Source organism: Orbicella faveolata, unplaced genomic scaffold (assembly GCF_042242905.1).
Source record: "Orbicella faveolata isolate gen_17 unplaced genomic scaffold, um_ofav_v1 contig_1, whole genome shotgun sequence".
Classification (NCBI taxonomy): Eukaryota; Metazoa; Cnidaria; class Anthozoa; order Scleractinia; family Merulinidae; genus Orbicella; species Orbicella faveolata.
Window position 1 is genome coordinate 37800706 of NW_028301536.1, and position 13658 is coordinate 37814363.

General features: G+C 38.9%; 2 protein-coding genes across 2 annotated transcripts; one reads left to right on the forward strand and one right to left on the reverse strand.

The window, feature by feature from the left end:
* Positions 1 to 3883: 3883 nt before the first annotated feature.
* Positions 3884 to 4909, reverse strand: LOC149118977 (orexin receptor type 2-like). The gene has a single exon (XM_089282869.1). The coding sequence runs from the start codon at positions 4885 to 4887 to the stop codon at positions 4126 to 4128; it is 762 nt and encodes a 253-aa protein (XP_089138995.1). The 5' UTR covers positions 4888 to 4909; the 3' UTR covers positions 3884 to 4125.
* Positions 4910 to 8749: 3840 nt separating this feature from the next.
* Positions 8750 to 11619, forward strand: LOC110040099 (blastula protease 10-like). The gene is made up of 5 exons (XM_089275430.1): positions 8750 to 8915; positions 9057 to 9233; positions 10492 to 10615; positions 10932 to 11023; positions 11338 to 11619. Exons 1-5 carry the CDS (start codon positions 8846 to 8848, stop codon positions 11469 to 11471), a joined length of 597 nt encoding a protein of 198 aa, XP_089131556.1. The 5' UTR covers positions 8750 to 8845; the 3' UTR covers positions 11472 to 11619.
* Positions 11620 to 13658: the final 2039 nt, after the last annotated feature.

Consider the following 13658-nt stretch of genomic DNA (forward strand, 5'->3'; position numbering starts at 1 on the left):
AGCGCTCCGAGGTGACGAAACAAATTGCGAATGACAAAGTCAAACGGCAAACCAAGCAGATTATCAAGCTGTAAACACTGAAATATTTTATTAAAAATAATCATTCAGTTACTCACAAGAGAAATGTTTGCTATTCGGTTTTTCAACTTCGCCTAAATACAGTCTTCGGTGTCAAGGAAAAACACATGCTCCTCGAAGCTTTCACAGCATTGAGGAAAGTTTTATTATACCACTAAATGATCAAATTGAAAGACGAGGGAAACAGCTAGGACACGTAACTAGCTAGAGAAAATGTGGACTTACCTGAAGAAAGCACATCGACTATGATGTCTTCGCCCTTGCCTTCAATTCAACGGCGATAAATAAAGAAAATATGGACTTGCCTGAAGGGAACACAGCGACTAAGATGTCTTCGCCCTCGCCTTCAATGCAACGGCGACCGACGCTAAAATGGGTGTGTCATTCTACACTTCTTTATATATACCCACATTAAAATTCATTACAGCCACGAGAAATATGCTTTGAACAAAAGAAATGCATCCCACGTTAAGATTGTGTGCTTTGAATTGTGAAAAATGAGCAACCGGAGAGAAAAAACACGCACCTGAAAGGAATTTTGATCCGAATATGCTGTTTGTAGTTAATAGGCCAATTTTTATATTTTAAAATTCTAACGGCTCCGCGAGGCTTAACGGAATAATGAAAAAAGAAGTTAATTATTCATCCCTTAGACCCGAGGCGGTCTCTCTTGTTTTATTCCCCTTAGCCTCGGAGCCAAGTAAGACATTTAATAAATCGAAATTGGTCTCTAACTGTCGAAAATCTCACAGACAAGAACACCGCGGTGAAGCGTCGTAAAACGTACTTTTGGTCCAGTAATTACAGTTGCGTCATAATTCAACTGTAATAATGACGAAATTTATGTGCGCGCAAATTATGACGCATACTCAGTTTTCTTACCTCTTTTTCACTTCTTTGGAAAATATCTTTGGAAGAAAAACTTTTCTCTGACAATGAATGAGCTTACGCAATCGCATGAAGATCTAACCGTCGATACAACCAGCATTTTTAATTTTGACCGTAAAAATTCCAGCGGACGAAGTTCGCTGGAAAGAACGAGCTGCACCACGGTATTTTAATTTAGCGCTTCGATATCTAGAATTCAGTTTCTTTGTAGAATTTAAATCTTGCCATTTGTTCCGTTTCTTTTTAACATTTTCTTTAGTTCTCATAATTTCTCGTGATTTTTTTTTACGGAAATAGCCAAATTTAAGCTTATTTAAAAGAGCTCAGTCACGGTTTGCGCATATTGAAAAGTTTAGCCTCAATTTTTCAAATTCGTCGTTTGCAATCCGTGTTAATCTTCTCTATCCTTAGCTATCCTTGTTCCTTTATGGTTTATCATTATGTCACTGGTGTTTTTCTATCTTATTAAACTGTTATTTTTCAGGTTTCCTGTACCTTCCGTATCTGAAGGTTTATCCTGTCCATTTGACGCGGTGAACCAGCTTTTTCACTGCAAAAGTACACAAAGGAAAGGTTAACAAAGATTGCCAGAGATAAAGTTCGATAGACTGTAAACAAGCAGGCGCGGATCCATACCGGTTTCCACCGTTTTACGGAAATCGGTCAGAATTTTCATAATAAAAAAAATCAATAGATATGTATATATTTTTAATAAAAGTAAACTGCAAGTTGAATCTCGAAAATAGTTTTGACATTTATTTTTTATTTATTCTTTTTTGCCAATTACCGGAAATAGACAAGGGTCATAGACACGTTCTGGCGGCAAAATTTTACAGCCGGGAAATCACTAGTCTCCCGACGGCGGTCACGCCATCACATCATCGCCGTGGGCGTCTAGACCAAAATTAGATTTCCCCGGGCGATTTGTGCAATTCTCTACTAGGATAGCCTGTACTATCATTCAACGTCTTTGGACAACGACTTCAACAAGAGTGTGGAATACATAACAACGTCAAGATGTCACAAATTACTGACAACTTCAGGAAAAAAGGTTAGTTCGGGTCTTTGTTAATAATGGTTGAGAGTGGACATATTAATTTTACTGAAAAGTTATTCTCGTTCGGTATGAACACGGCTGGCTGACGTGATACTCAGACGTGTTTGTTTGAACAAATGATTTATCTTTGCAGTGGAAACTCGTTCTAGCAATGGCTTTGAGATGACTGAAAACATATTTACAAAGCACGAATTTACAGACGAGTTTGACAGGACTTGCCTTGCTGCACATTCATTCCAACATGGACATTGACTTTGACGAAATAATTCGCAGATTTGCAAGGCTTCATCCAAGGAGAATGGAACTGGTAAATATATTGTCTGACTGACTCAAAAAGCCAGGAAAGGGAACTTTAGGTAGTTAAAATTGAAAAAATTTCCCGGGGGAGCATGCCCCTTAGGAGCTTGCGCCTTCGGCGCTCGTTTTGCAGTAAATCGGTCAACATTTTCCCTAGATCCGCGCCTGCTCCTTTAGGAGTTAAATTCCAATTTTTCCGACGAGCATCCCTGACCTTTTCATATGGGAGTTCCCCTCCGGGGTTTCAAATGTCTAACAGGAAGTGAAGGAGTGATGGAGTGAAATCGCTTCACCACTAAAACTTGGAAAATAATTTTTTCCAAGTTTAAAAATGGCGGGATTGAGTTAGGCGCATAACGAGTCAGCGGTTGACTAAATAATAGGATTATAGGTTGTATAATAGCACATCAATTCTGCATTGATGATTTTGTTTCAATAGTTTTGTGTTGTGTTTCGATAATTTTGTGCTGTGTTTCAGTAATTTTGCGTTGTGTTTCAATAATTTTGTGTTGTGTTTCGATAATTTTGTGTTGTGTTTCGCAGATGTTGACTTGTGTTCCAAAAATACTGTTTGTGTTTCAAGAATGGTTTGCTGTGTTTGCAGATACGGGCCACCGTAATATACAGCAGAGAACGTAATTATTACTTGGAAAAATAACGCCACTTTTGCAAAGGGCTATAACGTCCGGACACAGCGGGCACTCCCAAGCAGGCAAGATAGAACCATCTTGTCCGTAGCCAATCACAGCGCAGTAACTGGTTCGTCTTCCCAGCTTTCGGAGCTAGCCATACAATAAATATGGGTTATTGACCAAGCTTGTTCGGTCTAGATGGCTAGATATTGGCCAAATTATTTTTTTGCGTGTTTATGAATCGAGACGGACTCAAGGTCCATTACCTCGTAAAGAAAAGACCGCGGCCAGTATCCAGCCATCTTGACCGAAGGACTTGGTCGATAAAGGATTTATTAAATGGCTTTTGGGGAATTTTTCCTTCGGGATACAGCGGGCAGTCCCGAGTGGGCAAGATAGCGCCATCTTGTCCGCTCGGGTAGCCAATCACAGCGCAGGATTTGGTTCATCTTGCCCGTTCCCGAAGCTAGCCATATAGTAAACTTACCTACTTACTCTCCTATTTACTTTCTTAGGAAATACGTGTCAGTTTCACGGCATGGAAACACTTGGAAACTGGTATTACCGAAGTAACAACGTCATTTCATCTTAATAAATGTAAAACTGAATGAAACCTGAAATGGAATGAAACATCAAAAGCGAGCAATATCATGACTTCAGTGAACTACAAAGTACTATATTATTCCTGCAGTCATTGTCGAGGTTAAGGAATTGAAAGTGACACTCCGACGACTCCGGCGAGAACACTTTACGACATAGTCTCGCTTTAAGGGGCCAAACACAGATGTCTCCGGACGGGGTTGGGCGTGAAGCTTGGCGACTAGTTTTTGACTCTTAGTACTGCGCGGGAGACGAGACAGCTGAAGTTAAACTTATCAGAGTATATCTAAAGGTAAGCATTCCCATCTACGCATGTGCTAGTGACTTTCGTGTATAATAAACTGCATTCAAAAGACATTTAAAAGTCGCTTAACTCCATTCCGATAGTCTTTGTTGAATGCCAGTTAAATGCACGGATTTAAAGCACTTGTAGAGTGCGCCAAAAACCGCGACATAAAAAGTAAATCTTTAGGAAGCCCACAAAAGAATTTTGGACGAAGGAATTTAAAAAGAAAGTAACTTGGTATGGAAGCTAACAAAGAGTGAAACAAACGACAATTGTTATAAACATTTTCAACGCTTTGCTTCTTCTTCGAGAATTAAGACGGTTTGTCGTCGCGAGGGGTTTCCAGGAGTCTTTCTCCGCCAAATTTTATAAATAACACAGCTGTACAGTGTTGGTACGGTAACCAAAGGAAGCATGTAGAAGAGAACGAAGAGAATTATGGTATAATCCTGGGACGCCTTGTAGGTATCGAATGGAGCCGGCCATCGTTCATCGCAGTAGAGTTGTTCTTCATTTTTCACCACGTTGCTTGCGACAATCATAGGCACGTTGAATGTACAAGGAATCAGCCAGGTACTCAAAATAATAATCTTCGAGAATCTTCTGGTCATAATTCTTTTGAGAGGGAAGCAGGTGGCAAAAAATCTGTCCAGTGCAATCGCCAATAGGTTAAGAACGGAACAGAATGCACAAACCTCTTGGCAGAAGGGCGCAAGTTTACAAAGTACAATTCCCACATCGCTTGGCATCCACTCATCCGAATCGCGTATCTCAACTGCCATGGACTCTGGTGTGTTTATCACTGTGGTCAAAAGATCTGCAATGGCCATGTTCACGACAAAATAGAAAGCGACCTTTCGCCGAATACTCCAAGTACGTCGAGTAACAGATATTATTGAGATATTGCCAACCAGTGAGATTACTATTATCACCACGTACGCTGCGATCTTAGCTGCATGAGGAGATGGAGGTTCAAGCGGAGGGCAGTCTTCATACCCCACATATTCGTCTTCTTCTGAAAAGGTTTCGTTGCTAGTAATGTTGTTCATGCTGTTTACCGTGTAGCAGAATCGTTTCTGAAATAGAATATACAAAACAAGTAACTCATTTTAAATTGCCCAAGGCCGGTTCAGACGCAAGCGCGCGCTTACTAAGGAAGAAAGATAAGCAGGTGCGGGGCTTGGTTCCGGTTGAGTCTACTTCATCTGCACTCTCTTAAACAGGTCAAAGTGCCCGTTACCATTGATTCGAACATGGCGACTTGACAAAACATTTAAACGTTGCTATTCCTTTTTCCTCAGGCCGTTGCAAATAGAATAAAGTAAAAACTAAAATATGTGCCCGTTTACACAGTGATGGCCGGACAGTTTTTGAACGTAAATTTAACATTTTATTTCTAGAGATGATTAAAAAGCAAGCGAAATATTTTTAGGAATATTAATTACCTTAACATGTTATTTTTGCAGTCACAGAGGCACAGTAAGAAATAAAAATCTTTTGGAGGGGTGCAGAAGCTTCCAAAATCCATTCCCTGATTTGCTATTATTCCTTCTCCATCGAGTTTATTTTACGTGAACATGTGAAGTCAGTTTTACGCTCGATTCCCGTCACCTTCTCGACGCCGGCTTTCCATCCTCCCCAAGATGAGAGAGCAACAAAGCAAGTCGTGGCGTAAATTTATAATTCACACTGCGCTCCCTGGAAATGTCAACCGATGACAACCATACATATAGAAAGGCCCGCATGACACTTATAATTCACAACATTTGTTCTCTTTAATTTTGGTCTTCCAAACTATTTTGATTTACGTATATATTGTTGCCGCGGAAGGGCATTATGTACTGTGTTCCAGGAAGAAGTTTTGAGTGTCAGAGAAAACCGGCAGAATCATTCGTTTCACAGGATAAAAATTAGCGGAAAAGATTTTAAAACAACCATAACATTTGCCGAGGTAGGCGTTCTTTTTTATACGAGATATCACCTCTCAATTGGCATAAAATACTGGAAATTTTAAGCAATTTTGGGCGAGTCTAAAAGATACTTCATACAACTTTCAGAAACTCTTATATTTTGGCGACACAATTAGTTGACTGGGAGGTATATTAGACGTCCTTAGCTTTAATACTTCGGCAACCGTTTCACGAGGTATCAACTGATATCTCCTTTGTCCCAAATGTTAGTAATTTAAGGTGGATTGTTTTACAAAAGTGCGGCAGAAATGTTCGCCGCCAATTTTTAGCAAAGGAAACCCTGCTGGTTCGCTTTACATTCCCAATTATGCATGGCCATCTTTGACACATGCAGGAAGGTTGGGAAAAATAATTAGTTCCTGCTCGCTTCATGAACAACTCAAAACTATCTCAATCTTCAGAGCAAAATATGAATCAAGTTACGTTTTTGCTCCACATACATGCAATCTCGTTCTCGATGAATACTCAAATAGTTGTCAATAACAGCTGTAATTAAAACAAGGATGGTCGAGGAAAGATGTCAGAGGTCGGTTGATTTTATACCGTGCCGGTGACTATTTGGTGCAGCTGTATGTAAACAATGAACAAATCTCAATTTTCCCGCTGTCCAATCCAGGAAGGAGTCGCGAAGGACAGGAGAATTGGATAAACATCGCACCAAGACATGTAAGCGTTGCTAGTCAATGGAAATCTTGTTTGCGTCCAAAGTTCGTTTGTATTAGCGCAGCCTAGTATACAGTGTCCTTTTCCACTCAACCTTCTTGCAAGAACATCGTTATTAACGTAGACAGTAAGAAGGCTGAATTTTCCAGCGAAAATTCTATTTTCTTATAAGTCACACTACATGGAAAACAAATAAATCACTGGTGGTTATAGCTGTCGTGTTAAAAAAAACAAAAACAAAACAAAACAAAACAAAACAAAACAAAACAAAACAACAACGGCAACGAAAAAAATCGGCAAGTTAATGATGATTGAAGATCCAGCCTAAATTAATTTTGAGACTTCTGGCACGCAAACGAGAGGGTCAAGAAAAGACGTCAGAAGTTAGCAGCTCATAGGAAATTTTTTGCTGTGCCGTGTCTGTTTGGTGCAGCTCAGTGAGTAAACAATGACGAAATCCAACTTTTGACGGCAAGTTTGCCGCTAGGGTCACGAAAGCCAGACGAATGCAATAAACATCCTAAGACGTGTTAACGCTACTGTGTCAGGCTTGTCAGATCAGCGGAAATCTTTCTTGTTGTTTTTGTTTTCCGCTCATCAGTTTTTACAACACCATGTTGAAATGTTTACGGTGTAGTGAGTTGCGGTTACAGAGTTGAAATTTACTTCAGTTAAATATGAAAAGAATCCTGCGGAGTAATTTCGGCGAGTGCAATTTGAAATATCAGGAGTAGCGTAAATCCTTAATTGCTGGAGCTTTCATACGATTACTCATTTATTATATGACTGAGAAAATTGAGAATGCACGCGCGTTAATTTACATAGCAGTGAAAATTAAGAATTAACGATAAATTGGCCTGCTCTCAGTCAATCACAAGAAGTTATTTTCTCAGTCATATAATAAGAAATAAATAATCACTCGCAAATTTTTCAAATGTGTTCTTTTTTGTCTTAGTCTTTGAAAATTTTCCTGTGCGTATTTATTCCAAATTGCACTCGAAGTCATTTGATTATCTATACAAACAGTATGCAAGTTTAGATTATGATTGAATAATTGAATAATTTTACCTTGGAATGTTGACTTCGTAAATTAAGTTTTTCTCTGACATACATTGCTGGCTCGACAGAAACTCGGTCAGTGCAAAACGCAGACTGCGGACTGCAGAATGCATGCTGCTGACCCGGGGAAAATGAAGACTGCAGCCTACAAACCTACCTTTCAAGGATATATCGTGTCATTATGTCTCTCTACGCGCGTTGTGATTGGTGAATTTGGCGGGTCGTGTTCTACTGTACGGCCCGCTAAAATTTAAAGCTGTTTTTAGTGCCAAAACAATTCGTTATTTATCGCCAAGTGTTCATAACTTGGCGATAAATCACGAATGAGGCCGAACCCTCTCGTGCGTTTCGGTTTAACTGAGTCTGACACAAGACAAAAATGTTTTTCAATAGACTCATGGTAAAACGTAGACAATAGTCTTCCTAAGTACATGTAAAATACTTACCAAGAATGTCTTGCCGGAAGTCTTACCGAACAAGTTCACCACCACAATTTACAGCTTAAAAGGATATCATTTAACTGTAAAAGAGATTGCGCGATTTTTCACAGTTATAGTTTTTAGCACATAAGCAAAGGCTAGCTGGAAATCAAGACGATGGTTCGACGAATGCTTTCAATAGAGTGTCTTGGCAGAAACTTTAAGTTTAGTGTTTTTCATCCGTTTTCATTTTATTGTAAACACGAGATGAAAAGTTTGTAAAATATTAGGCAAGTGACTGCAGTTATAATTGAGCAGCCTTTCAGGTGCTAAAAACGCATAATAACGGATATAGAATGGTGATGAATAGAGGTTCCATAGTGATGTCAACTGCTTGCCAAATATGAAAAAAACTTAAATAAACTGTATTTAAATTTTCACTGAGGTACTAGCTGTATAACTGTGATTAGTGAAACCACGGTAGACCCTTTGAGTAAAAGCTTGATAGCGATATGTTATTTTTAATATGTGATTAGCATATTTTTGAACCTGATTCCTTTTTTGTCCTTTTAATTTTCAACTTAAATGATCGCAATACGATATGTTAAAAGTATATAAATAGCAACTGAAATAGATAAACAAGAATTGGTTTGAATTCATATAATTATGAGTAAATACTGCCTGCTCTCTATTGAAACTTTTTCATGTGTTTAATAACACAAACGTCACTTCAGCGGGAACTATTCTTAAGTGGAAAACTGCTGTATTTGAGGTATAAAATTTAAAAGCAAATTCAACAAGCTGGTCTAATATTCATCTTTTCTGCTTGAATAGAAGCAGCTTTCTATAGAAGCTGGTGAGCCGATCCTTTTTCGTGCTCTGGGGAGGCGAGAAAAATGGCTGCTTCGGAGGTAGTCTTATTGTTCTTGGTCTGTACAACTCACGCTAACTTGCATCGACCAGAAGGTATGATATAAGATCAAGCCCCTCTGTGTCACGATCATAATCTTTCAATTCAGCCTTATCAACGTAATTAAGAGAACGACTAAAGGCAATAATGGATTTCAGCATTAATCGACCATACTAACTGGTTATTCTTTTGTTTAGAAAACGTTGGCCTTGGAGACAAAAACTTGTTCGAAGGCGACATGATCCTTACCGACGCCCAAAGAATGGCTGTCACGCTCGGAGAAGACGTCAGTAAGGCTGGACTGGGCCGCGCGTCAATTCGCAAGAATCTGTGGCCTGGGGCGGTTCTTGTCTATCAGTTGGATCCAGCAATCGGTAGTAATCAATCCGTTTTGTTGAACTTCTTTCAAAGTTTTCATCAAAGACCGAAAATAATTTATAAATCGAGCTTTTTTTATAGCAGACAAGTTTTCAACCTTTTATCCTTGGATGAAATAGTCTTGGAAGCTAAATGGACGATTCGATTGTGGCCTTGAGCTACTATATTCCTTTTTATTCCAAGTTTTTGCCTCAATCGAATCGTCCATTTAATCATCCAACATGCCACTTTAAGTCAACCTCAGACGTTTACTGAATCTCGGAGGCATCTTGTACTTATATCCATTGATTGTTTGTTAGATTAATACGTAAATAGCATCAAAAAAGTATGACCCTTTAATTTCGGCCGAATTAGCAATGTAATGTTGCACATTAATTTAAATAACTTACCAACTTATGGTAAAAAATAGTAATAATAAAAATAAATCTAGCCAATGTTTGGTGCACACTGTAGTACACGGCAGTACTTAATTAGCTAGATAAATCTATACTTTTGGTTTCACCAACCAGGATCCTTTTCAGCTTCCCTTAAAGGGAAGGAAGTATCAGATCTCCCCCTTAAAGTCAAGCCAAGTGAAGCGTACCCTCAAGATTACATTAATGAATTGATTATTTGAAAATTGAACTCGCCAGTCATTTCAAAAATTAACATTTAATTGATTTTTTTGAATATTAAACCCATTAGCCGTATTCTTGGAACGATTAGTTGGTTCAATTTTCCAATAATCAATTCAGTATTTCATTCTTGAGGGGTACGCCTTACTTAATTTGACTTTAAAACCGTGACGGTTTTTCCAGTCAGCTTTGAACGCTTGTAACCATCAAACAACGAACTCCTAAGGTGGTGAAGTTGACTAAACTTTATCAAAAATTTATTAAATCGTCTTAGTAATGAATGTCTTTTGACACTTCATAACCTGTATTTTAAAACGCTTCGCCACTAGACTACGAGTAGTCCCTCTTTCACTTAGTACGTCGCACGTGACGGACTAAGCAAAAGAGGGACTACTCCGGCGTAGTCTACTTCATGACCACCTCCCGTTTATAACACCACACAAAAACCCTTCCGAAGTTGTATACCCCATGAGTTATAATGGGAATTTTATTGCATACCAGTAGCTACAAGAAGCCTGGACCAAATTTTACAATGTAAGTGCTGTTTGATACTGATTGTAAGCTGTATGTTGTAAACATTTACCATCTTCCTTATGCTTGTAAATTTACTAAATGTACGCGTTTCTATCATTACTTATAGAGAGAAGTTCAAGAGCTATGTCAGCAATCAATGCTGCCATGAATTTGTGGAAAACTCAAACGTGTGTGCGGTTCAAGAAAAGGACAACTGAGAGTGCTTATGCCTACTTTCACATTGGCTCAGGGTAAGCATTAAAGTGGCGTACTTTAATTTTGAGAGAGTAAAAGAGGTTCCCGTAGCACAAAGCGGCTAGGAGTATTTCTCCCCCCCCCCCCCCCCGTCCCCCCTCCAGGATGGGATGATAGTCCATCGCAGGGCTACCCCAAGCATTACATTCACGCACACCAATTTATACATAAATTTAACACCATTATTAATATATTGCGCTCAGCCACATACTCGGACTGCCTTGTTAAGCAGTGAAAAGTAGAAAATACCTCTCTTTCAATTTGTCTTGTGATTGGTTTCGTTGGGAGTTTTCTTGTTCAATTATTTGTCAGATGCACGTCATATGTGGGACGGACAGGAAGAAGACAGATGGTTTCCCTTGCCAGAGGATGCTGGTACACGCACACTGTTGCACATGAGATTGGTGGGTTTGTATGACTGATTTTATGAAACATGGTACACTAAGAGAATACAGTATCTCTCGCAATAAATAAGTACGCTTGATTTTGCTGTTACCTACTTTGTTTGACCCCATCTGAAATTTTAACGTAACCTTTACAATAAAGCACGGTAAATGCACCTTCACGCATGGTATTAAGTTATGGACTGTTTTTTTTTTCTCAATTTCCAGTGTGTCGTACATGCGCTCTGATTAAAGGGATAAACATTTCCCCCCTAAATTGCAGTCAGTTTTTCTTTACGTTGTTGTTGTTTTGTTGATGATGCTGTTGTTCTCAGGTCATGCTCTGGGATTCTATCATGAACAGTCCCGTCCTGATCGCGACGAGTACGTGATAATCAACTGGCAGAACATTCAGCAGGGTAGGTATAAAAACATAGTAAACATAATCCCATGTATAAATGTTGAATGATCGCTACGAGTAACTCCACCTGCTCTCGCACAATTAGAGAAAAACGAGCAAGAAGTGACTCACTCGTCACGAACGTTATTTTTAAGTTCGTATGCCGAACCCACCACTATATGGCCGGGTTGTTCGAGAGGTGGATAACACAATCCACCGGATAAATCACTATCCAGCAGATAGCGTGGTTGGTTTAGTTAAAACGTATCCATTGGATAGCGATTCATCCGAATGATAGCGCTACGCAACCTTAAAAACAACTGGGAAAGCACTACAGCAAGTGAAAGTCTAACTACGATAAGTATAGTTGTTGTAATTAATTAGAAAATTTGCACAGGCTCTCACTACCAACTAAACAGATTTTGAACAGTGGGAATAAGAATAACGCTGAAAACCTCAAATAGGCTGATCATGAATGCCAAATGGTAGGCAAAAATGTATTTGTGCACAGGACTGGCATGCGAAACTCCTACTAGTGGCCTGGGTTGCTTGTACCCAGGGCCGCGACAGCTTCCCAGCAAACTGATAAGACCACCTTCCTCACTAAATAAAAGTGTGGCGTAACTCAGAGCATTTTTTTAAAAATTCATTTAGGACTTGCCTATGCTTTCAACAAGTACCCACGGAGGAGGGGGTGGTGAGAGTAAGTTTCACCAAATATTTAGTTGATAATGCAGTGCATCCCTCTTTAACAGACCTGATGAGGGCAAGATGTTTAGTAGGAATTGAACTTAGTCTCTATTAGGGAAACCAAAAATACACTACTCCACCAGGTTGTATGTACAGCAAATATAGGACCTAAAAATGAATTAGGAAGATTGCCTTTAGAGCTACAAATCTGTTCTCTTTAACTTAATACCCTTTTAAGTTTTGATCCACCTTCAAAATCAACTCCTCGATAGTATTGGTAAACTACATACTTCATTAGTTGATATGGTTTATGTGATCCAGACAAAAAATCGAAATAAAATATGTTCAGTTATTTACCATGCCACTTGCATGTGTGCATTTAAATCGTAGATATATATTGCAAAAATTGGTACCGAAAGAATAATATCGGTTGTCATAAAAGCATGAAAAGGCTTGTGTCATAAACAGACAACCTCACGGGATCATACAAGAGCTTGGTCCATACAGGACTAACATGGTTTATGCCACGTGATTAGGAGGGATGTTTTGTTTTATTTGATGATTTGATGTATCTTTAGAATTCGTACGTTCTGTCACCTCCGTGTTACTTCGCTTTTCAATAACAGACGAAAGGAACTCAAACGTCTCAGGGGACTTCTCGGGAAACAAGAGTAAAAGGGTTCATTTGTGCTGAGTGATTACGTGAACAGTTACTGATTTGTGCACATGTCAAGTTGACCTCAAGTTGAGAGAATTGATGTGCTTTTGTGTGTTGAGATAAACTGATTACGAATTAACTGCCTCTGGAAGTTCCGCTTTACTTTTGGACAGGATTCACTTATGTTACTGATAGATTTGGATGCAGTTAGTTTATACCTTTATTTACTCAAATTGTTATATCTGTACATGTTTTATGCCTTTACTCAGAAATAATATTTTATTTTTCTTAGTTGAAATGCATATGTTTATGCTTAGCTATCTTTCTTTCTTCTAGGTTGCAAGGATAAAAACTCGAGTTGTTTATACTGGTCACAAAGAGGTTATTGCCAACACAGCTATGTGGACTTCATGTCAAAGACTGCCCAAAGACCTGTGGCAAATGCTAATGCCGGGTGTGCTTATTTAAAATCTCTTCTTCAGCTCATTTTCAGTGCATCCGGCATTGAACTCAATAAAAATGATTTTTTTTTTATCAATCTGGCTTTCAGAGTTCTCTTTGGTGTGAGGAATTCCCCACTCCCAGCTAACAATAAAAAGACTAAACGTTTATTGTAAATTCAATAAACTGAAGAAAGAGATCGAAGCTTAATGGCATGATCTCTAATCAAGGGCAATAACAGTTACTGCTTTCCTCCAATCCTCACACCCGTCTTATAAACTATAAAAGCTCTTTAAAAAGAAGAATATGGAACTTTTAACATGTATGTCAACTTGAAACAGTGCCTTGTTCGCTGCTCGGCTAGAGTCACTTCCATTCTTCGACGCAACCCAACGAACAAACAAAGATCCAAACTCTCCTTGTTGCCTGTATTTCTGTTACTCTGTAACTACAGCAGTTGGAATTCT

What these genes read in the sequence shown, in the direction of transcription:
- LOC110040099 (XM_089275430.1), top strand. Translation starts at nt 8,846, where the DNA reads ATGGCTGCTTCGGAGGTAGTCTTATTGTTCTTGGTCTGTACAACTCAC. An exon ending in TAACTTGCATCGACCAGAAG is followed by an intron (nt 8,916 to 9,056) that starts GTATGATATAAG and finishes TCTTTTGTTTAG; the next exon opens with AAAACGTTGGCCTTGGAGAC. An exon ending in CACTGTTGCACATGAGATTG is followed by an intron (nt 11,024 to 11,337) that starts GTGGGTTTGTAT and finishes TGTTGTTCTCAG; the next exon opens with GTCATGCTCTGGGATTCTAT.
- LOC149118977 (XM_089282869.1), bottom strand. Translation starts at nt 4,887, where the DNA reads ATGAACAACATTACTAGCAACGAAACCTTTTCAGAAGAAGACGAATAT.